The sequence below is a fragment of the Anabrus simplex genome, chromosome 2, assembly GCF_040414725.1.
Source record: "Anabrus simplex isolate iqAnaSimp1 chromosome 2, ASM4041472v1, whole genome shotgun sequence".
Taxonomy (NCBI): domain Eukaryota; kingdom Metazoa; phylum Arthropoda; class Insecta; order Orthoptera; family Tettigoniidae; genus Anabrus; species Anabrus simplex.
In genome coordinates this window covers 320,602,554-320,628,078 of record NC_090266.1, presented here as the reverse complement: position 1 = coordinate 320,628,078, position 25,525 = coordinate 320,602,554, and the positions used below count along the sequence as shown (strand labels likewise).

The 25,525-nt window shown below is 41.8% G+C and overlaps 1 protein-coding gene across 1 annotated transcript in view; it reads left to right on the top strand.

Annotated features, from left to right (window-relative positions):
* The window catches only part of LOC136863529 (cytochrome P450 307a1-like), a 113,927-nt gene extending 88,644 nt beyond the window's left edge, over window positions 1-25,283 (top strand). Inside the window, exons 2-5 of the mRNA XM_067139915.2 lie at window positions 22,599-23,020; window positions 23,775-24,364; window positions 24,627-24,840; window positions 24,952-25,283. Of these exons, the coding sequence (XP_066996016.2) occupies window positions 22,599-23,020; window positions 23,775-24,364; window positions 24,627-24,840; window positions 24,952-25,283 (1,558 nt within the window). The remainder of the gene's footprint in view (window positions 1-22,598; window positions 23,021-23,774; window positions 24,365-24,626; window positions 24,841-24,951) is intronic.
* Window positions 25,284-25,525: the final 242 nt, after the last annotated feature.

Sequence of the window (25,525 nt, the reverse complement as noted above, 5' to 3'; positions counted from 1 at the left end):
TAGTTTTTTGGAAGTACAGGCACAGCAAACATGAGGAGTACCGCAACAATGAGGTGGGCATGTCAAGTCAATCAACTGATGATGATGATGATGCTTGTTGTTTAAAGTAGCCTAACATCTAAGGTCATCGGCCCCTAAGTCAATCAACTAGACACCCTAGCAGCGAAAGTACATTTTAAAGCTAGGAGTGCGCGTGTGTTTATATTGAGCAAAACTTTTTAGAACTTGAGAAATAAGTTTCTATCACACCACTTGCCTGATGAGACTTGCAGAATTATCCCCGGATGATGGTGTTGGGAAATACATTCTGCTGTATTGCTCTGCATAGGTAACGCGGACAATGCTAAAATATATAAATTAGCAGTAACAAGAGATTATCTTCAGCTGATGGAGAGAATCAATCAATCAGTCAATACTGATCTCCATTTAGGGCAGTCGCCCAGGTGGCAGATTCCCTATCTGTGGTTTCGAAGCCTTTTCTTAAATGATTTCAAAGAAATTGGAAATTTATTGAACATCTCCCTTGGTAAGTTATTCCAGTCCCTAACTCCCTTTCCTATAAATGAATATTTGCCCCAATTTGTCCTCTTGAATTCCAACTTTATCTTCATATTGTGATCTTTCCTACTTTTAAAGACGCCACTCAAAATTGTTCGTCTACTGATGTCATTCCACGCCATATCTCCGCTGAGAGCTTGGAACATACTACTTAGTCGAGCAGCTCGTCTTCTTTCTCCCAGGTCTTCCCAGCCCATACTTTGCAACAGTTTTGTAACGCTACTCTTTTGTCGGAAATCAACCAGAGCAAATCGAGCTGCTTTCTTTGGATTTTTTCCAGTTCTTGAATCAAGTAATCCTATTGAGGGTCCCATACACTGGAACCATACTCTAGTTGGAGTCTTACCAGAGACTTATATACCCTCTCCTTTACATCCTTACTACAACCCCTATACACCCTCATAACCATGTTCAGAGATCTGTACCCTTTATTTACAATCCCATTTATGTGATTACCCCAATGAAGATCTTTCCTTATATTAACACCTAGATCCCCAAAAGGAACTTTCACCCCATCAACACAATAATTCAAACTGAGAGGACTTTTCCTATTTCTGAAACTCACAACCTGACTTTTAACCCCGTTTATCATCATACCATTGTCCGGCTCCATGGCTAAATGGTTAGCGTGCTGGCATTTGGTCACAGGGGTCCCGGGTTCGATTCCCGGCAGGGTCGGGAATTTTAACATCCATAGGTTAATTTCGCTGGCACGGGGGCTGAGTGTATGTGTTGTCTTCATCATCATTTCATCCTCATCACGACGCGCAGGTCTCCTACGGGAGTCAAATCAAAAGACCTGCACCTGGCGAGCCGAACATGTCCTCGGACACTCCCGGCACTAAAAGCCATACACCAGTTCATTTCATCATACCATTGCCCGCTGTCGATCTCTCAACATTATCGAGGTTATGATGCAGTTGCTCACAATCTTGTAACTTACTTATTACTCTATCCAGAACAACATCATCCGCAAAAAGCCTTGCCACTGATTCTACTTCTTTACTCATATAACGTAAGGTAAGAGTGTATTCTGCCGGAAGGCAGGTCCGAACCTCCGCAGAGGTGTGCCTGAACCGGAGTTTACGTGCGGTAGGGTGGCCAGTTCCTTTCCGCTCCTCCATTCCCTTACCCCCCCCCCCAACAACAGCGCGTGGCAACCCATCCAAATCTTGACCACGCCCAATGTTGCTTAACTTTGGAGATCTCACGGGATCGGGTGTTTGAACACGCCTACGGTCTTTGGCTTTACGCATACCATTTATATATATATAAGAAAACATAAAGGTCCAATAATACTGCCTTGAGGAATTCCCCTCATAATTATTACAGGGTCAGATAAAGCTTCGCCTACTCTAATTCTCTGAGATCTAGTTTGTAGAAATATAGCAGCCCATTCAGTTACTTTTTTGTCTAGTCCAATTGCACTCATTTTTACTAGTAGTCCCCCATGATCCACCCTATCAAATGCTTTAGACAGGTCAATCGTGATACAGTCCATTTGACCTCCTGAATCCAGGATATCTGCTATATCTTGCTGGAATCCTACAAGTTGAGTTTCAGTGGAATAACCTTTCATAAAACCGAACTGCCTTCTATCGAACCAGTTATTAATTTAGCAAACAAGTCTAATATAATCAGAAAGAATGCCTTCCCAAAGCTTACATACAATGAATGTCAAACTTACTGGCCTGTAATTTTCAGCTTTACGTCTATCACCCTTTTCTTTATACACAGGGCTACTATAGCAACTCTCCATTCATTTGGTATAGCTCCTTCAACCAAACAATAATCAAATAAGTACTTCAGATATGGTACTATATCCCAACACACTGTCTTTAGAATATCCCCAGAAATCTTATCAATTCCAGCTGCTTTTCTAGTTTTTTACTTTTGTATCTTATTGTAAATGTCATTGTTATCATACGTAAATTTTAATACTTCTTTAGCATTAGTCGCCTCCTCTATCTGGACATTATCCTTGTAACCAACAATCTTTACATACTGCTGACTGAATACTTCTGCCTTTTGAAGATCCTCACATACACATACATAAACTGCACATTATTACTATTATTACTATTATTATTCTGGATAATGATGCTATGGTTTGGCCAAGGGGTCTGTTTATTAGGTGTTGGTCTTTTGGTTGCTATATCTCGTGACAAGCCAATCAACTAGCGACCCTGCCAACGGAAGCTCATTTTAAAGAAAGGAATGCTACGCAGTGTATTCTTTTGTTTGCTTTGTGCTCTTTCTTTGCTTTCCAACTGTTGTGATATTTAAATTCTTGTTGATGGCTGTTCAAACTACCATTGTTATGTACTACAGTTACATTGTTACCCTGGAACTGAAAGTGCTGTAGGAATGTGAATTTGAATGTAACGGTACATTATACTACATATTCACGTTGAATGAAGTGTCTAACGATCCAAAACATTTTAATACTCAATAATGCGTACATCTTTGAACATTCAGATATTATTGGTATTGGTGATTCAGGTGAAATAACAGAACTAGAAATATTTAGTGATGATGCAGTGCCAAATAATAGCGTTGTGGTAGATGTCAATGGAGGGCAAAGTGAGGAAGAAACAGAAAGCTTGTTTTCGGATGGTCATGTGATTATCACAACAACTAACGACTGTAAATTGCATAAACAGAATAATACTACAGGTACGGGTGGTGAACACGTTCAGGATAGCATGCATTGGATTTCTCACCTCATAACTGAAGGTAAAGGTAACTGAAGTAATGTTCACAACACGATGTCCTGCGGAATGGATTTCTGAACCGCATAAGAATGACAAAAAGGATCTCCCCTGTAATTCTTCCACAGCTATTTACACAAAAAGTATTTTTGATGGGTCCGCCTCTATGGTGTATTGGTTAGTGTGATTAGCTGCCACCCCCGGAGGCCCAGGTTCGATTCCCGGCTCTGGCAGGAAATTTGAAAAGTGGTACGAGGACTGGAATGGGGTCCACTTAGCCTCGGGAGGTCAACTGAGTAGAGGTGGGTTCGATTCCCACCTCAGCCATCCTGGAAGTGGTTTTCTGTGGTTTCACATTTCTCCTCCAGGCAAATGCCGGGTTGGTACCTAACTTAAGGCCACAGCCGCTTCCTTCCCTCTTCCTTGTCTATCCCTTCCAATCTTCCCATCCTCCACGCAAGGCCCCTGTTCAGCATAACAGGTGAGGCCGCCTGGGCGAGGTACTGGTCATCCTCCCCAATTGTATCCCCGATCCAGAGTCTGAAGCTCCAGAACACTGCCCTTGAGGCGGGATCCCTCGCTGAGTCCGAGGGAAAAAACCTACCCTGGAGTGTAAACAGATAAAGAAGAAGAAGTATTTTCTCAAACAAAAGCTTTACAATCAGGAAAGAGTCGTTTTAGACCTAGCACATCTTCTGAGAAGGAATAATTATAGCCATGGGTGCATTACAACTTCCTAGAATTAAGTATTTTTGGAACCTGTTCAATGGTAGTATATCAAGCTTTTTCCGGCTACGGAACTGCCTTCACTTTGTCAGCGATTTAGAAATATCGCCCGAATGCAATGATTTTTTTTAGTTAGGCCCATTTAGGTTATATTCTGCTCGAAGAAGACGTCTTGAATTAGATGTTGACAGGGAAGTATGTAATGATGAACATACTTGTACTGAAACACAGTGGGTATGGCATAACATTCAGCACGCTCAAGAAAAGAGCCTTAGAAGTATCAAATGTCAGGAAAGAGACATGAAATTGGAGCAGATGGACTGTTTCATCCACAGTAAGTAGTTTATGTTTTTCCTCCTAGAATGACCAGGGGAAAACTAACACATTTTACTGAACCCTTGAACTTACCATTCCATCGTTGGTCGGATACGGCTGCTACAGTAGAACAATATAGAACTCTTAAATCATGGGTCGTTGCGGGAATAAATTCGGTCACGATCTTAACCAAACGATGGGGTTCACTAACTTTTATTAAAATCGAAATGACACGACAACATTGTTATTTTAATATAAATCCTTGAGAGAAAAAAGTTATAAATTATATATTATTGAATGTTTCAAACGCAGTCACATTGCATAGCGTTGATTTATTTCTCACAATATCGAAGAGTTGCTTCGGAGAAATGAGTATATTAGTGGACAGCGAAACTGAAAAACTGAAAAAGGAAAGACCTGAAAACCGGGCACCTATTACTCCAAACGAGAACTGAGAATTAATCCACACGATCCGTGGAAAATCTGACTTTCAACAAGTAGAACGCCTGATTTCCTCTCAATTAAAGTTATCCACCAGTCGAATACCCTTTACGGATACGGAACACCCGCCGAATGGACCCTTAATCGAACCAAATTGACTATCAGTTGCTTTGGATAGGTTGCGAAATATTATGGGAAAGCATGGTGTTCACTACAAGTTAACAGCATCATTCACAATTGAAATAAAATTCCACCATGTATTTGTCATTCATGACACCCTTAAGTGATAAGGTAATCCCGATGCTAAATGTGCATCACCCAAACAGCTGTTCGGAAGGAACCAACAACAACATGATCCGCGAGGATCTTACGTTACGTCGTTCTAAAGGAACAAAACTGCGAAATGCAGGAAACACTTATTCATCACGCATTTAGAAGAAATGCCAAACACTGAAGTTAATTAAAAAGTGGTAAATCACTTGAAAAGTATTATTATCAAACCGATTTTCAGGTTAGAAATGGTTATGTTACGCTTAATGAAATTACCAGTCCACATTGAAAAAATATTACAACTTTAAGGAATTCTTTCCTAAAAAAAAACAATGACTACCTTTACAGATCCGTCTACTTATTGTCTGTCCCAACACACTACCTATAAAATGATTACTTAATCGAATTCAACTACGAATAAAATGAAAGTACGACGAAGATTGAAAATAAAATAATATTACTGGCTGACGAATCGAAACCGCATTCGCAACTCAAGTCTCACGCTAATACACTGAGTGTCAATATGCACACTATCAAAACGAAACGGGCGTCAGAACGACAAAACAATTAAGTCCGTAAAATAAAATAACATATCGAAGTCATTAAAACTCAACACACATGGAGAATTACAGCAAAAATATTTAATCTCCATCAGGTCGATATCCAATATTTGGGCAACCCTCATTCACCGATAGCGGCCCCGTTATATCAAGGAACACCCTTCGAATGTTGGAGCTACGCACTAGTTGGCCTCATTATTGTCGATCTAACCCTCTTCATATTTCATATTTTACTGTAGAGGCTACCTTCGCCAAAGTCACTTCGCGAAAACAAAAGAAACATCTAATCTGAGACTTGAGTATGTACAGCTGACATCCCAGACCTCTCGTCCGGCTCACTTAAAATCTGTACATCCTAACACTAATCTCTATGTACACGATACCTTAAAAATTCTATCGTCGGGCGTGAACTAGGACATATCATCAGTAACTCCAAGGATAACATGTGACGTCCTAAATCTATTGTCGGGCGTCAGAATGGATCGTACTACGTATCCCCTAGCATATCAGGCGAACTAACAATTTCAAACCAACTCTGACATTTCAATACACATGGGACCGCGTCTCTTACTATTAAACGAATGCAAGTCGAAACATGCAGTAAGTCTCCATCTCGTTACAATACGTGAACTCGAAAATAAATATACGTGACGAACAATTCTCCAACTCAAACACAATCTCAGCCTGTGCAATGAAGTTTTTAGGGAAGCAATGATAACTACCAACACACGTCTACCATTTAGTGGATGTATTCAAAATAATAATCATCACTACCGCATTTAGAAACTCTCAAATCGCCTACCGTCAATTCCAAATATTTATATCAATGACATATCCAGTGAAACGAAATTCAATACAACACCAACCATGTATTCGAAATGCTCTTTTATCCTTGAGGTCGCATTATCTTAATATTCATACGGGCTTTACGTAACTAGTCGCTTGACTTTTACTACCAAGATTTTTAACCTTTTACTGGAGTCGTTTTCACTTGGGATCTTACTAGAAATCTACGATGCCTCACACAGTAGTCGTCTCACATTTCGGATTGGTAGCGGAATACTCTACAGCCTGTCACAATACAGTCTGTTTCACAAATACTTCCTCGGCAAACATAGCCTGTCTCAAACTCATTCTCCTCGCCTTATCCCAGCGGTATCGATTAAAATCCAGGCTTCGTTTCATCTTCAATATTCCTATCCCTCTCATCTCCACATATATAAATTCTTCGCTCTCAACCCATTTTTCTTATATTTCCAAGACCCCTTTCATTTTTCAATCCTCTAATGAAAACAACAACCATTATGAAATACACCTCTTTATTTTACTATTACTACGACTTTCGGACCTCGAGAATCCAAGAACACACCGCGACTTTCCGTATCACTGATATACACGATGTCCCAAAATTTTTACTTCCCATAAATAAATATAACTCTATCGAATTTCACTGAAATTCTAAGTGCCTGTGATCCTTGTAAAATATACAGGTTAAATGCACTTTTAACATAGACAAATTTCTTTATCCCACGGTAGACATTATTATTATTATTATTATTATTATTATTATTATTATTATTATTATTATTATCGACAAACATTTCTGAATTCAACTGATATTTGAAATTAAGACACTCTTCACGACTATTTTACAATTATAGCTTTCCTAAATTTTCTCGCTTTGGACAATATCTCATAGAATATTAACACCAGATTTAAACGTCGCATTTTTACAGTTTCTTGACGTGAAATTTTCAAGCTAAAATTTTCACACGCTGACCAAAATTATAACACTTTTCGCCTGATAATTACAAATATCAACCCGACAATCATCTTGAAAAGTATGTTGGGACAGAACAAAAAAAATCTAACTACAACATAATGCAAATATAGACAGACCTGCACATGGCGTCATTCCCAGTATTCTGGCTACATCGTCGCCAGCTGACCTCGTGCCTTTAGCCGTACATTTGCACAAATTACATCATCATTTCCAACATATCACTCTTACAAACACTGCCTTTTTCACACGATATTAAATTACAACACAAATCACGCACTTTCCTCGTTATAATGTGTACCACGAACCTCCCTCGTTCTGCCGTCAACTGCTACTGTCTGCTTTCGTCCCAGAGTTGTCTCTCTCTGTCACCCACAAACACACCAGGTGTTCAACAGATAACGAAATCAAAGCTACTCTGACTAGCTTCCCAATTCTCTTACCACTTTCAATCGCACATAAGGTGATACAGTAACATTTGCTGTGTACTTTAACAGGCGCCTATACTTTCACAATTTGTCGGCAATAGTTCAGAAATTTTCTGTCACCTTCCCTTTCTAACCGACTGGGTGGACCTCAGCCACGAACATGTACTAAGTCGTTTGTAGATCAATCTGGTACAACTTTCTGCTGACGACGGGCGTAAGCTACCGCCGCTTCAAAAACCAGATCGACACTGAAAAATATGCAATGGGGGGTTCCTCTTATAGTCTATAGGAGGGACGCTACACACACAACTAAGCTTGATTGCGTAATCTGCTAATTTCGCGTCCAATAGACCGATTTTTATGAGACTTGTCCCAAACTTCCGGACAGACTTGTAATTATTTTAGATGTTAATCTCATAATTTTACCACACTCACAACAGGTGAAATAAATTATTTCTGCCCGGACGTTTCGCGCGTTTTCTTCATCCCTTGACCTTGGCACGTGGAGCTAGTTCACTGATCTGACGCTGACTTGTACTTAGGCTTAACTGCATTTATAATTTACCCTGGGGGATCTGTCTTCACGTAGGGTTTAAGAATAATTTAGATGATTTGTTTCTTTATTTACTGCATTGCCAAAATCCCTCGTTACGCAGAATTCCGTGAATTTAAAGAATTATCGGGCACTCGAAGACCGCCGAGGTGTCACGGTGTTTCACGAGCCTGCCACGGGTGAGATCCTTCCCACGCGACATCGAGGCTCTTAGGAGCGCAACATGTCTGCCCTCAAAAATAAAAGTAGCTTGTTGATTTGAAATAAATATTGAGAAAATAAAAAAAAATTCTCATCGTGGAATTATGGGTTCAATATGTATCTTCAGGTAGAAATCGGCAAATATTATGGCAGCCTGTGATACAAACGGAGTCCGGCTCCTTGGCTGAATGTTCAGCGTACTGACCTTCGGTTCAGAGGGACCCGCAATCGTTTCCCGGCCGGGTCGGGGATTTTAATTTTGTCTAGTTAATTCTTCCAGCTTGGGGGCTGGGTGTTCGTGCTCGTCTTAATACACATATTCATTTACATACAAAACACAACACACTACAAACCACCACAGAAACACGCAACAGTGAATATATCCCTCCACATAGAACTGGCGTCAGGAAAGGCATCCAGCCGTAAGAATGGGGCTAAGTCCATACAAAGTGGCGACCCCAGGTAACTGGGGAAAGGCTAGGAGGAACAAGAAGAAGAAGACGACGACAAAATGCAAATGGACAAGAGTTTATTACCTAGAAAATGTAAGAGAAGTAGGTAGGATATGTGAAAATACGACATAATACATTGCTAATTATGAATTAAGGTAAGTGGAGGAGCTTATTTCGTTCACTGAGGTACGCAGCCAGGATATAAAGCGTGGACACCCAGAGTTGACCGGGCTCAATATCTCCAGCAAGTACTCAGAATGGGGCAGATGACCTAGTTGTTAGGCCCCTTTAAACAACAAAAATCATCATCAGTACTCAGACTTGCTTAGAACCGAGCTCGATAGGTGCAGTCGCTTAATTGCGGCCAGTATCCAGTATTCGGGAGATAGTAGGTTCGAACCCCACTGTCGGCAGCCCTGAAAAAGGTTTTCCGTGGTTTCCCATTTTCACACCAGGCTAATGCTGGGGCTGTACCTTAATTAAGGCCACGGCCGCTTCCTTTCACTCCTAGCCCTTTCCTGTCCCATCGTCGCCATAAGACATATTTGTGTCGGTGCGAGTAAAACAACTAGCAAACTTGCTTACAACATTTCGCCATTCGTGTAATGTCATTCAGCGTATTTCCATTGCATCTCGGACTGAAAAATATAATCATTTTCACGTAATAACAGTCGATAATTAGAAGTATTGGCGTATCTGTAAGCTAACGAGGGTCCTGAAGTTGTACTCCATGTAGCCTACATATCGTTTAGAAGAGTTGTTTCACATGGGACACCTTGACTGATAACCTGTGTCTACGCGACTGCTAAGGAAGTGGCTGAGGAGATACCATCCTGCCATTCACAGAAGGCCACGTCTAAGATGACGAGAGCTTTCTTTTAACTCACGTCTCTATTCGGTTCTGTTCTCTGAGGCGGTGGCCATCCCGTTCTAATGCATCAAACTAGTGTTCAATTTGTGACAAAGCCGAGAATCGAACCCGGACTAGCAGGGTGGGAGGTTATCACATCACGGCGGCATATTTGTTCACCAGTCAAACTCTGGAAGTACCGAGCGAGTTGGCCGCGCGTAACTATGAGCTTGCATTCGGGAGATGGTGGGTTCGGATCTCACTGCCGGCAGCCATAAAGATGATTTTCCGTGGTTTTCCATTTTTACAACAGTAAAAAACAAACCGTACATGTCTGAAAAGATAGAATAAGCTCCAGGGACAAAAGCCACTGACCAGGCGAGTTGGCCGTGCGATTAGGAGCACGCAGCTGTGAGTTCGCATCCGGGAGATAGTGGGTTCGAAGCCCACTGTCGGCAGCCCTGAAGGTGGCTTTCCGTGGTTTCCCATTTTCACACCAGGCAAATGCTGGGGCTGTACCTTAATTAAGGCCACGGCCGCTTCCTTCCCATTCCTAGGCCTTTCCTGTCCCATCGTCGCCATAAGACCTATCTGTGTCGGTGCGACGTAAAACAAATAACAAAAAAAGCCACTGACTGAAGCAAAAGTAGCAGTGAATTATTACTGCGCAACAGGTAGTCTCCGATAGATTTCGATGATTTCTGAAAACTTGTCTATGTACTGTTATTTTCAGGCAAAACGTTTACTCGTCTTGTTTATACGGACTGCGGATCAAAACCTATCATCCATATATCGTCGTTGCCGGGACAAAACCTCCTATGTGATAATATTTTTGGAGATATACTGACCCGCAGCACATACATTATGAAGAGCGAGAATGCCTTGACAACATTCAGACAATATTGCACCTTAGATGACAGAACCTTACCGGTCAAAGTTCTAAGCTAAAATATTTCACATAGGAGGTTTTGTCCCGGCAGCGACGATATGCCACACATCTCCGAAGACTTATGTGATTTGAGTGTGCCGATACCAGTGCGCCTTTGCGCTCCTCTGTCGGCGTATATTTGGGTGTGTTTGTTCGAATAGTTTTAAGTGTTTCAGGAGTTTTAATAATTTAATTAAATTTTAATAGTTTTAGGATGTTGATTGATTGATTGATTGATTGATTGATTGATTGATTGATTCATTCATTCATTCATTCATTCATTCATTCATTCATTCATTCATTCATTCATTCATTCATTGATAGTCACACTCCACTCGTATTGACCGTTGACCAGGTTGGCACAGCGACAAATACGACTCGGTATGTGGAAGGTCTGGATGGTCGGCCATCCAGGCACTGACCACTCCCAAAGTTGCTTTTGGGGTTGCAGCGTGACTGTACCGATTTGGATATGCTGTGACTTGTATCATATAAATTATTCGAATTTGTATGTATAATACTAGTGTGCAGGTTTTATAATTTAAAAATCAGCAAAGAATTTTCGGCATTTAGCCGTGCATCCGTCCCGGCGACCTACTATTATTCTGGTGCTTCAAGGTTGTGGGTGATTTTCAGTATTATTTCAAGGATCAAAACCAGATTGTGAAAAATGTATGCAGTCATCCGGAATGTGAATTTTCATTGGTTTTACCTCACTCACTCCAGCAAAATTAACAAGTACATACCCCACCCAGCTACACAAATATGTCGTACACACTGTAGAAGGAGCTTCCAAAGTGTTTGCTCGTAGGAAGACTGGGGCCGCATCAAACAAAATGTGTTGTGGACACCAACTTAAAATAAAATGGCGTATGCCTCTTAGTGCCGGGAGTGTCCGAGGACAGGTTCGGCTAGCCAGGTGCAGGTCTTTTGATTTGATACCAGTAGGCGACCTGCGCTTCGTGATGAGGATGAAATGATGATGAAGACGACACATACACTCAGTCCCTGTGCCTGAAAATTAACCAATGGTGGTTAAAATTACCGACCCTGCCGGGAATCGAACCCGGGATCCTTGTGATCTAGGGCCAGCACACTAACCATTTAGCAATGGTGCCGGACGCCAACTTACGTAACTTACCTCCCCACCTACTTAAACTGGTTGGTATTTTGCTAAACTAAACCAAGTGGCACTTCTTCTTCTTCTTCTTCCTCTTCGTCTTCTTCTTCTTCTTCTTCTTCTTCTTCTTCTTCTTCTTCTTCTACATCATCTGTTTACACTGCAGGGTTGGTTTTTCCCTCGGAATCAGCGAGGGATCCCATCTTTACCGCCTCATGGTCAGTGTCCTGGTAGGGGGATACAACTGGGAAGGATAACCAGTACCTCGCTCAGGCGGCCTCACCTTCTATGCTGAACAGGAGCCTTGTTGGGGATGGGGAGTTCTGAATTGTTGACAAGGAAGAGGGATGTAAACAGCCGTGGCCTTAAGTTAGGTACCATCCCGGCATCTGCCTGGAAGAGAAGTGGAAAACCACGGAAAACCACTTCCAGGATGGCTGAGATGGGAATCGAACCAACGTCTACTCAGTTGACTTCCCGAGACTGAGTGCACCCCGTTCGAGCCCTCGTACCACTTTTCAAATTTCGTGGCAGAGACGGGAATCGAACCCGGACCTCTGGCAGTGGCAACTAACCACGCTAACCACTACACCACAGAGGCAGACATTCAGTGCCGTTACAAAATATAATTCCGTAATGCTAAGAATTGTTTCATTGTTGATTTGTCTGAGCAGTAATTATTTGCATTATTTTTCGCATTGACAAACATACAATTTCAATACGTAACTCTTACAATAACGATACGTACGGACATTTTAATGCAAATTATTTACGCAAAAGTGTCGTACATTTTATGTTACCATATTGTACAATAAGTTACGAGTGTTAAATACTGAGGCTCAGGATCAATAATACATTAACCACAGCCGGGCTGAGTGACTCAAACGGTTGAAGCCCTTCTGACCCCAGCTTGGTTGGTGCGATCCGGCTCAGTCCGATGGTATTTGAAGGTGCTCGAATACGTCAGCCCCGTGTCGGTAGACTTTTTTAAAAGTATAAAATGATATTTGTTCGTGGCGTCGACCCCTGTGGATGCTTTGCCACTATTTGCACCATATGATATGGACCTACATGCAATTGGATTTGCGGAAGTGTAGTCTTGAATGTGAGGAAAGGAACGTTAAGGACGACACAAACACCCAGTCAACAGGACAGGGATATCAATCATTTACAATTAAAAATCCCTGACCCGGCCGGAAATCGAACTCGTGGCCGCCGGATGTCGGTAGACTTACTGGAATGTAAAATAACTCCTACGGGACTAAATTGCGGAACCTCGGCTTCTCCGAAAACAATAACAGTAGTTAGTGAGACGGAAAGCCAATAACATTATTTATTAAAATTAATCACAAATTAATGAAAATAAAACATTATTTTTCATTATTATTAGCGAAGTGTTCCACAAGTTGTGTTGTGTGTAAAATGTAAGTAAATCTTTCTTCTACAATCACATTCATGGAAAGGGCTCATACTGTAAATATATAAGTCGTAGGAATGTGAGAAAGTTCTCTCAGCTTTTATCGAAGTCTTGTTAATGTCGCGTGGCCCTCTGTAGCGTAAGACCGTCCAATTTATCTTCAAAAAAGTGTTAACAGTTAGTCAGTTTTCATTATTTAAGAAGTTATGATGCTAGAACGAAATTCCGATTCGGAATAATCATAGAGTAGAAATAACCGGAAAAGAAACTGGATGTGCGTCTATTTTTTATTTATTTTATTTTTTGGTAGTACTTTAACGTCGCACCAACATGTGCAAGGTTTTCGGCGATGTAAGGATGAGAAAGTGGTAGGACTGGGATGGCAGCGGCCGTGGCCTTAATTAAGGTGGAGCCCCAACATTTGTCTGGTGTGAAATTGAGAAACCATGCAAAACCATCTTCAGAGCTGCCGACGGTGGAATTTGACCCCACCATTTCCCGAATGCAAGCTCACAGCTACGCGACCCATACCGTGAGACCAACTCGCTCAGTGGGTGTATATCAGAGATATATTATATTCCCCTTCCACTTCAATGAAGTCACTATGTAATAACAATCATCACTTAATCTTCAATAACCGGGCGAGTTGGCCGTGAGCGTAGAGGCGCGCGGCTGTGAGCTTGCATCCGGGAGATAGTAGGTTCGAATCCCACTATCGGCAGCCCTGAAAATGGTTTTCCGTGGTTTCCCATTTTCACACCAGGCAAATGCTGGGGCTGTACCTTAATTAAGGCCACGGCCGCTTCCTTCCAACTCCTAAGCCTTTCCTATCCCATCGTCGCCATAAGACCTATCTGTGTCGGTGCGACGTAAAGCCCCTAGCAAAAAAAAAAAAAAAAACTTCAATAATTTCCGAGTGCTCACTGCAATCCCAGTCAAATCATTCTTGTGTCTAAACTGCATAAATTATATTTTCGTAGAAAAAAAAATCGTTCCAAACTTCATCCATCAAGTTAAATCCTCACTATTAATAAATAATGATCATATTTGTATTTATTTTCCCCTACAGGGGGAAGAAGTCATCCTAAGGCCTGTAAATGACCTCAGTGAATGTTTAGGCTCTAGGCTTCAAAACCATGATAGCGCCTAGAGAGGCTTGCTGCGAATTACAAGCAGGACTCCACAGCTCACAGTAAACTACTAAACACTCGATGATATATTAAAAGTAGACAGTACTACGCACAAGCTTGTAGCTAATACCTATTCACTGCTGCGGTAAGTGGGCCAAGCCTGTTTCCACGAACTCTGTGTGGCTGCAGCCAAGTCGGCGATTGAATTTCTCAGCGCCTTTGGAGGGGTGAAGTGGGACCTCTTGGTACGGAAGGAGAATATAATACTGCCCCTTAGTACATTGGAGTTTTAGAACGAAATGAAATAAGAAAACACAATCTCCTTATTCTCGTGGATGAGGTTTTAAGGCGTTGATCTTCACACGTAATAACATGTATAATGCGAATATCTGAGTTTAGACATTTCCTTCAAGACTACCTCCACAGTTTTTCAAAGCAGATATCACAGAAATAATTTACAGACACTAAAAATGTGAACTACTTCCAATTTCACACAGAATTTAGCTTGATAGTTGGTTGTAGAAGGGTTTATATAAATGTTCTGGGATTATCACGATCATATTCCAAAGGCCAAGCCTTGTCGCCTTGTCTATCTTGAGGCAGTCTTTTCTACTCAGCGTAGGTCTTGCAGTTCATCCTCTGGGTAGGCCTAGTCATTAATATGAGAAATTTCTTGCAAGTGATGGTTCATCGGTATATTGTGCATGCCATTGGGCTCAGTGCCTCAGACCCATCATTTTTCTGCCCCTAATTGTAAACGATATGAATGAATGAATGAATGAATGAATGAATGAATGAATGAATTCTCTCCCAGTCACGGATGAGTATCAACTATGGAGAGAAAATCCATTTATTGTAATCGTGATTAATACATGAAGTTAGTTAGATTTCCACCTAAGAAAATGATACTAAATGATTTAAGTAACTTATACTTACTAATATACAGTAAGCTTATATCACGTAAATACTTCTTGAACACATCATTATTTTTAATTTTATTTTTCTAGTGGTTTAAAGTCGCACCAACACATCGAAGGGTTTCGGCGACGCAAGGATGGGAAACTGCTAGGACTGGGAAGGTAGTGGCCAGGGTCTTAATAGGAAATATATTTATATAACGATTAGATAAACTTGGCATTTGAGATACTTCCTAGACATTAACTAATCAATCAATAAATCAATCAATCAATCACCAATGATCTGTATTTAGAGCTGTCGCCGCGGTGGCAGATTCCCTATCAATGTTTACCTATATTTTTCTTCAACGTTTTTAAAAATTCTGGTAATTTATCGAACATTTCCCTTCATAAAGTACTCCAGTACCTTACTCATCGTCCTATAAATGAATATTTGCCCCAATTTTTCCTCTTGAATTCTAACTTCTTCTTCTTCTTCTTCTTCTTCTTCTTCTTCTTCTTCTTCTTCTTCTTCTTCTTCTTCTTCTTCTACTTCTTCTTTATCTGTTTACACTCCAGGGTCGGTTTTTCCCTCGGACTCAGCGAGAGATCCCACTTCTACCGCCTCAGGGGCAGTGTCCTGGAGCTTCAGACTTTGGGTCGGGGATACAACTGGGGAGGATGACCAGTACCTCGCCGAGGTGGCCTCACCTGCTAAGTTCAACAGATGGTCTTGCGGGGGGGGGGCGTGATATTGGAAGGGACAGACAAGGAAGAGCGAAGGAAGCGGTCGTGGCCTTAACTTAGGTACCATTCCGGCATTTGCCTGGAGGAGAAGTGAGAAACCACGAAAAACCATTTCCAGGATGGCCGAGGTAGGAATCGAACCCACCTCTACTCAGTTGGCCTCCCGAGGCTGAGTGGACCCAGTTCCAACCCACGTGCCACTTTTCCGAATTTCGTGGCAGAGCCGGGAATCGAACACGGGCCTCCGGAGGTGGCAGCTAATCACACTAACCACTACACCACAGAGGCGGGTTCTTTACTCATATCATATAAGAAAACATAAAGGTCCAATAATACTGACCTATAGGACACTCTCTTAACCATCACAGGATCACATGACACTTCACCTACTCTAATTCTCTGAGTTATATTTTCTAGAAATTTAGCCACCCATTCAACAACTAGTCAAATAGTCCTCATTTACGTCAGTATTCTCCCGTGACATATCCTATCGTCCGCCACTGTAGTGTAGTGGTTAGTGTGATTAGCTGCCACCCCCCGGAGGCCCGGGTTCGATTCCCGGCTCTGCCACGAAATTTGAAAAGTGGTACGAGGGCTGTAACGGTGTCCACTCAGTCTCGGGAGGTCAACTGAGTAGAGGTGGGTTCGATTCCCATCTCAACCACCCTGGAAGTGGTTTTCCGTGGTTTCCCACTTCTCCTCCAGGCAGATGTCGGGATGGTACCTAACTTTAGGCCACGGCTGTTTACATCCCTCTTCCTTGTCAACCCTTCCGAACTCCCCATCCCCAACAAGGCTCCTGTTCAGCATAGCAGGTAAGGCCGCCTGGGCGAAGTACTGGTTATCGTTCCCAGTTGTATCCCCCGACCCAATATCTCACGCTCCAGGACACTGCCCTTGAGGCGGTAGAGGTGGGCTCGCTGAGTCCGAAGGAAAAACCAACTCTGGAGAGTAACCAGATTAAGAAGAAGAAGAATATCTATCCTATCAAAAGTCACAGAGTCTCAGATACCTCCAAGTAACGGATGATATCAACAGTGTGGTAGTTCTAATGATGACGGTGACACAGCAAGAACTATTATAACCGGGCGAGTTGGCCGTGCGGTTAGGTCCGCGCAGCTGTGAGCTTGCATCCGAGAGATTGTAGGTTCGAATCCAACTGTCAGCACCCCTGAAAATGGTTTCCTGTGGTTTCCGATGTTTATACCAAGCAAATGCTGGTGCTGTACCTTAATTCTTTTACAAGTTGTTTTACATCGCACCGACACAGATAGGTCTTATGGTGAGGATGGCTAGGAGTGGGAAGGAAGCGGCCGTGGCCTTAATTAAGGTACAGCCCCAGCATGTGCCTGGTGTGAAAATGGGAAACCACGGAAAACCATCTTCAGGGCTGCAGACAGTGGGGTTCGAACCCACTATCTCCAGAATACCGGATACTGGCCGCATTTAAGTGACTGCAGCTATCGAGAGCGGTGTGTACCTTAATTAAGGCCACGGCCGCTTCCTTCCCAATCCTAGCCCTTTCCTATCCCATCGTCGCCATAAGACCTATCTGTGTCGGTGCGACGTAAAGCCAATTGCAAGGATTATTATAGCCAACTACAGAGGAACACTTTTTTTTTGGCTACTTGCTTTACGTCGTACCGACACAGATAGGTCTTATAGCGACGATGGGAGAGGAAAGGGCTGGGATTTGGAATTAAGGTACAGCCCCAGCATTTGCCTGGTGTGAAAATGGGAAACCACGGAAAACCATATTCAGAGCTGCCGACAGTGGGATTCGAACTCACTATCTCCCGGATGCAAGCTCACAGCTGCGCGCTCCTAACCGCACGGCCAACTCGCCCGGTAGGAACACTTTTAACACCAGGGAGATATGCATGATAATGCCATTAAAATTGTCCCCGAAATTTTTTTATTGATCGTATTTGCGGAAAGTGAAGGGAGTACAACATGAAACTTTAGAGTAATTTAAGTTTTTTTTCTATTTGCTTTAACTCGCACCGACGCAGATAGGTCTTATGGCGACGATGGCACAGGAATGGCCTAGGAATGGGAAGGAAGCGGCCGTGGCCTTAATTAAGGTACAGCCTCAGCATTTGCCTGATGTGAAAATGGGAAACCACGAAAAACCATCTTCAGGACTGCCGACAGTGGGATTCGAACCCACTATCTCCCGGATGCAAGCTCACAGCTGCGCACCCCTAACCGCACGGCCGACTCACCCGGTAATTCATTTAACAAGATTGCATAGTTTCTGTTGCGCATTTCCCATGCTTGATGCCATACCCTCTCCATGGCTTTGAGATATCGTGAGGTTTAACCTGTGATGTGCCTCTTCTTGAACATGCTGACAGTCTGGATCTTCACTAAAATAATATCATAGTACCAAGTACGTAGACTACAGGTATGATCTGTGCAGATAATACGCAATGTGAAATTTAAGACGTTACTTCTGTATGCTTGATTTGTACTTTATCCTAACTGACGCTGAAGTGATTCGAAATCTGGAAGGTAAGTCTGGAATAGTATTTCTGAAAACTAGTTGTCGGAAAGGCTAATTAATTAATGTTATTTGCTTTACGTCCCAGTAACTACATGTTTACGGTTTTCGGAGACGCCAAGTAAAGACTTGAGAATCACGCGTTATGTTTCGGTGAATATGCAATCAAATGTATGTACTTCAGCATCCTCTGAGAGAGTAGATCACTTCCAAAATGACTTCCCATTAATTCACGATCCAGAAATTCTTCTTGGATATCCAACAAAACCAAAATGTGCACAACATACACTTAACACGGTATTTGAAGATGATTACCGAGTAAGAATACTGTGATTTATTTTGAAGTATTAACTATAGCACATCTTGAGGGCACCAGGACTTAATATATAGTTTTGTGATGAGCAGAATAAAAATCAGAAGTGTGTGATACCTTTTAATTATTATTAATTATAATTCTTTCTCTTTCTTTCTTAATCTGTTTACCCTCCAGGGTCGGTTTTTCCCTCGGACTCAGCGAAGGATCCCACCTCTACCGCCTCAAGGGCAGTGTCCTGGAGCTTCGGACTCTGGGTCTGGGGATACAACTGGGGAGGATGGACAGTACCTCGCCCAGGCGGCCTCACCTTCTATGCTGAACAGAGGCCTTACGGGGGGATGGGAAGATTGGAAGGGATAGACAAGGAAGAGGGAAGGAAGCGGCCGTTAGGTACCATCCCGGCATTTGCCTGGAGGAGAAGTGGGAAATCACGGAAAGACACTTCCAGGATGGCTGAGGTGGGAATCGAACCCACCTCTACTCATTTGACCTCCCGAGGCTGAGTGGATCCCGTTCCAGCCCTCGTGCCACTTTTTAAATTTCGTGGCAGAGCCTGGAATCGAACCCGCGCCTCCGGGGGTGGCAGCTAATCACACTAACCACTACATCACAGAGGCGGACATTAAATATTATTAACAATTATTAATTTGTTCTCGTATGTCTTGATATACTTCTGAATAAAATAATAAATTTAGTATTTGCAATTTAAATGAGTCCATATATGAGTTATCAGCAACAATTTAAAGATGAAATAGTCTACATATTTTCCATACAAGTAATGTAGTGTGTGTTAGAAAAGACATGCAGTCGTAAGATTACAGTCTGCAGCAGATCACTGGCCCGAGAAGGGGCTACAATGTACTCATTAATATCAAGACAACCATCTTGAAGAGACTGAAGTGCTTGCAAATCCAACAATATGTACTGTACTTTAAAATTATAATAAATACTTAAGTTGCCGGTACGTGATTTACGAGTAATAGATTACGCACATGTAACATCCTTTCCCTGGTGGTTTAGGATAGTATACGATATTTTAAGCCTTCTAAATATCAATAATGTGTTGGTAAATCAAATTGTTCCGTAAGAATTAAGTAGTGCCCTCCATTAGAACACACTCAGCTATTTTAAACTGCATTACAAGCGTCACTCCCACACTACACAACACTCGCCCTTGTTAACATGATTCCCAAAACGTACCGCAAACACTGTTTATTGATAATATGAAGAGTGACCCCTCCCCCACACTCGAACTCCTTGCCTGTTTTATCGTTTCTGCACGAGAAAGCCTGGGAGTTTCTTCAGTAATTGCCACGAGGAAACAAATTAAAACAGGCAATTCTTCCAATTGGTACTCTGTGGCGACTACTACTGAGTTCAACAGGAAGAAATTCTAATCGCTGGTGAAATTGATTTGAGATATACAAATTTTTACTTACAGTAAATATAAACATGATGTCTGACTCCTTGGGTGATTGGTCAGCATCGAAGCCTTCCGTACAGAGGATCTTGAGTTCGATTTCCGGCCTGGTAGTGGATTTTACTCACGTCTGGTTAATTCCTCTGCCTCGGGGACTAAGTATTTGTGCTTGTTCCAACACACTCCCCTTCGTACATACAACATACCATACAACCAACCACCAGAGAAACGCGCAGTAGTGAAGATATCCCTTCACAAAAGGTTGATGCCAGAAAGGGCATCCGTCCGTGAAACAGCGACACAATTCACACCCCCGTCCCCACCTTCTCCGAGAGTGTGGGAAAGGTGGACTAAAAATGTTTTGTAAAAAGGAAGGCAGTCCGAGCCCCATTTAGGCAGGACCGAGATGGTAGTTCGTGATTGGAACAAAAAGGAAGAATCTACAGAGCATCGTCCTTGCCCCACCCATTTCTACGAGATAGTGTCAGACCCCAATGAAAGGAAAATGCCTTCTGTTCGGCGTTAAAGTCCATGGAATAGTTTTATTGCATTGTTGTTACGTCGTAGTATATTTTAATTTAAGTGGATCAGTAATACTAAATTAATTATGATACTGTGTATTATGCCTTTGGTGGCAGGACCTAGTGTTTACAGTGCACTATGTCTTCTGGTATAGGCTAGAGCAATTTTGTTACTTTCATTGATCTGTCTCTGTCTTATCCTTGGCGTTGACAATATGAAAGTGACTGAGGTATGAGCGATGCTAGTAATGCCATTCCTTCTGCAGCCAGTCGCTGCTGTGAATGGTGTGAAAATGTTGCTCATAGGGTCGGTTGGTGCATGCATCTCAGTGGGCTCGGCAGACTGATATGTAATAGCAACTTCTGGCTCAGTGAGGAAAGCAACGGGAAACTACCTCACTCCTCATTTCCCTAGTACGCCTCTTCGGTGATGCCTAGGCCATCTGTGACAGCTGATAGCAGAGCTGTTGAGGATCCAACCAGCTTTAGGGCTGAAGACTGAACATACACTGTGTACGAATTCCTATTAGTCCAGTGTTTAAAATTTCCTGCCCTGTTACTACTGAGTTCAAAGTAATTGTTTCTTTCTATATTTCAGTGCATTTTCATGACTGGCTCCGCGACTAAATGGTTAGCGTTCTGGCCCTTGGTCACAGGGGTCCCGGGTTCGATTCCCGGCAGGGTCGGGAATTTTAACCATCATTGGCTGATTTCGCTGGCAGGGGGTCTGGGTGTATGTGTCATCTCCATCATCATTTCATCCTCATCACGACGCGCAGGTCGCCTACGGGCATCAAATCCAAAGACCTGCATCTGGCGAGCCGAACTTGTCCTCGGACACTCCGGGCACTAAAAACCATACGCCATTTCATTGAGTACATTTTCATCAGTTCTGGTACTTTCATTGTTAGAAAGTAGGTAGTTCCTGTGTTGTTATAACTTTGGGGTCATAACGTTTAAATTATTCGAAAAAGGAAGAAATCCCATCGTCATTTTGATTTCATTGAAATACATACTGTGCACAGAAGGTATTTCTCCCTATGATACCTGAGAGTAGAGGAAAAATTTTGCAAATGCTCGCAAAAGTTGGAGTAAACATTTCCGATCTAAACTATTCACTTATATACTTACTAGTAGTTGGTAATGGGAGATTTTGCCTTTCACCGCACCGATTATATTTTACAACATATCGTAGCGAAATAAAAGGTTCATATCAATCCAAATAGCAAGCACTCTACTCCCTCGCCTACTCCTTATGCCTAAATTTACATTATCAAGCCTTCGCCCCGTGACTTAGAAAACCAACAGCAAGTTACAAACTATGTAAATGGTATTCATCGAGGCTTCCTATTGGCCACTAGAGAGAGAAGCCTTAAGCCTTGTCACCTCATGAAAGCCCTCCACATCCATAATGTATTAGTGACTTGGAAACCTGTATTAATGCCATACTGACCGCGGCTGGTGCTCTGCACTATATAAACCGCGGCGGAATCAAGTGGAACTCAGACGAGGCCTGCGGCTCTCTCAAGTAAGAGTAAAAAGTCGTGTCTTTTTTACTCTGAGAAGCAGCTCACGGAGTCTTCGTTACAAAATTTTAATTACTTATAACTCGCGCTGTCACTTCACTATTTAATTTTTGGAATTTGAGAATTCTCTACAGAATACCTTCGTTAACTTTGAGGAGCATCCATTACATAATTCACGCTACAACACTTACCGTTTCTAAAAAAGAACGTATTATTATTACTATTGCAGCCAGTATTTTGAAATGGGCCCACTTTTCATGATGAGCACCACTTCCTACATTTTACTTCTGGGATTAATAATAGTTCTGCTTTTACTTTTACTGGACACTCTGAGGTTCAGAAAACAAAACAAGTCAGTGGACAATAAAGACACTGAAAACTTGGCACTTGTCGATCCACCAGGCCCGAAGTCATGGCCTGTCATCGGCTCTCTTCATCTGCTGGCAGGGTATGACGTGCCATACCAAGCTTTTGGAGTTCTGGCCAAGAACTATGGAAATGTTTTCAAGCTTCACCTGGGTTCCGTACCCTGCCTGGTGGTCAATGGACTTGAAAACATAAAAGAAGTACTTTTAACCAAAGGAACTCATTTCGATGGACGACCTAATTTCAGCAGATACAACCAACTCTTCTGTGGGGATAAAGAAAACTGTGAGTACATTAAATTATACTGCGTATGCAGAGAATTATAGTTTTAAATATTAGATAGCTTATTGATCCCAAGTTCAAGTTTGTAAAGCAAAGAAAGGTTCTTCATTATTTAGTACTTACCTACAAATTAACTATTATTCTTGTGATTCAGGATCATAGCTGATTTCTTATAGAATGTTCATTACGTCATTAAAAATCATATTATGCTTAGTAATTTTGAAACAACTGATAAAGCTCCAGCGAAGTAATTATTCCTCTAAATTAGGACATCAACATTTAAACAATTCAGTCTTAAATACTGTATGAAATATTTTATTAAATCTAGTACTCCTCAGTACCCTGGATTATACGAACATCCTTCCAATACATAATGGGGATATCCTTACTAGCCCAGGGACGAGTTGTAGCAATGCATGTCACACAATTGAAAATGCTGCTGAGGACTCTCCCACGACATACATACTTAAAAGTCACTTTTTTCGGCTATTTGATAGATTCTGATGCCGCATTAAAGGAAATTCTGCATAAGGACCTTTCATGCAATAACTAAAGTTACATTTGTACTTCGAATAAAAAATGGATAATTATTAACAAATATGTTGTTATCTGACAATATCAGCTATTACCATGTATTTATCTTAGTATTTTATCCTGCAGTTCATTTCTAATATGAACTAAAATTATTTCTCCTAAAATTTAACAAGTAAAATTTACGTTTGTAAATATGTAAAACATTCCTTTTTTCTGTTCACAGCTCTTGCATTTTGTGACTGGTCAGACGTGCAAAAGGCTCGCCGGGAAATGATTCGCACCCACACCTTTCCGAGGGCCTTCTCTGCGCGCTTCCACCTGCTCAATAGCATTGCCACGGCAGAGCTGGACTTGCTGGTTGAAGATCTCAAAGAATCGCACCTCGAATCAATCGATCTGAGACCACAACTCTCTTTCGCTATGGCCAACATTTTCACTTCATACTTCTGCAATCGTCGTTTTGATAAAGATGATAGTGGCTTTATGCAAATGGTTCAGAACTTCGACGAAATCTTCTACGAAGTGAACCAGGGCTACGCTGCAGACTTCATCCCTTGGCTGTTGCCGTTTCACAAGAAACATTTCTCACAGATAGAGGAGTGGAGCCATTCAATTCGAGAATTCATGATGACTGAAATAGTTGCATCACGAATGGATGCTTGGACGCCATGGAAAGAAGAAGAGGACTATGTAGATGCTCTTATCAACCACGTACGCAGTGAACAGCAGCCAGCTATGTCTCTTGATGTCGCAATGTTTGCTCTGGAGGATATCATCGGTGGCCACTCTGCACTCTCCTGCTTTGTTTTCAAGGTAAAAAGAAGTACTGTATATCAACTCCTATTTAAGTATTTTTCTCATAGTTGTTTCAGATATCTTTAACTTGTTGCATAAATTACACTCGTGGTCACACGATTCAAAAATATGCCCTGAGTCACCTTGGTTTCTAAAACGTATACGGATTTAAAATTTCTCCACTGAAAAGTAGTCCACCATTTAATGAAATAATTACCTCAATTACATTAGAAGACTCCCATATCATATTAATAAATTCGTTCATTTTTTTATATTTCAGATTTTGGGGTTCATCACAACACTCCCGGAAGTACAACAAAGAATCCAGGAAGAAGTGGATGCCGTAACTTGTGTGGGAGGAGTTAACGTAAGACCTGTTGAACTCGGAGACAGGACAGCTATGCCATACACAGAAGCTGTAGCTCTGGAAGCTCTAAGACTTATCGCCTCCCCAATTGTGCCCCATGTGGCCAATCAGGACAGCTCTATTTCAGGTACAGTATATAACCCTACAACTTGCTCGTGTATAACTGAAAAATATAGGCCTCAAAATATGAGTTGTGTAACATACAGTAGATTAACTGAGTCATCTCTTATTGTTATAGGTTTTAAAGTAGAAAAGGACACGCTTATTTTCCTCAACAATTATGATCTACATATGAGTCCAGAACTTTGGTCCGAGCCTGAAGCATTTAAACCGGAGCGGTTCCTTGTAAATGGTCGTCTGGTGAAGCCGGATCATTTCTTGCCATTTGGAGGCGGTCGTCGATCTTGTATGGGCTACAAGATGGTTCAGTTCCTCTCCTTCTTGACCTTGTCAACATTATTACAGCATTTCTCGCTCGCCCCAGTTCCACGAGTTGACTATCGTGTACCTGTGGGCAATCTAGGTCTGCCTAAAGAAGTCTTTAAATTCACTCTGCAGAAAAGGCGGTAAGATAAAAGGTGACTTCATACACATAAAATTCAGTAACTAAGTAATGACAGAAATATCATTGTACATAATATCTTCCCGCCTTAAATATTAAGTCAAATGCATACATTGCAAACAAAAGTGCATATTTCACATTATGTATATTATTTATTGAACATGTCGCAATTTAATCATCATACATTAACATTACGTAAAGTTCTTGAGAAGGATATTAGTTACATCACACACTCTGAAGGTCCTACCTC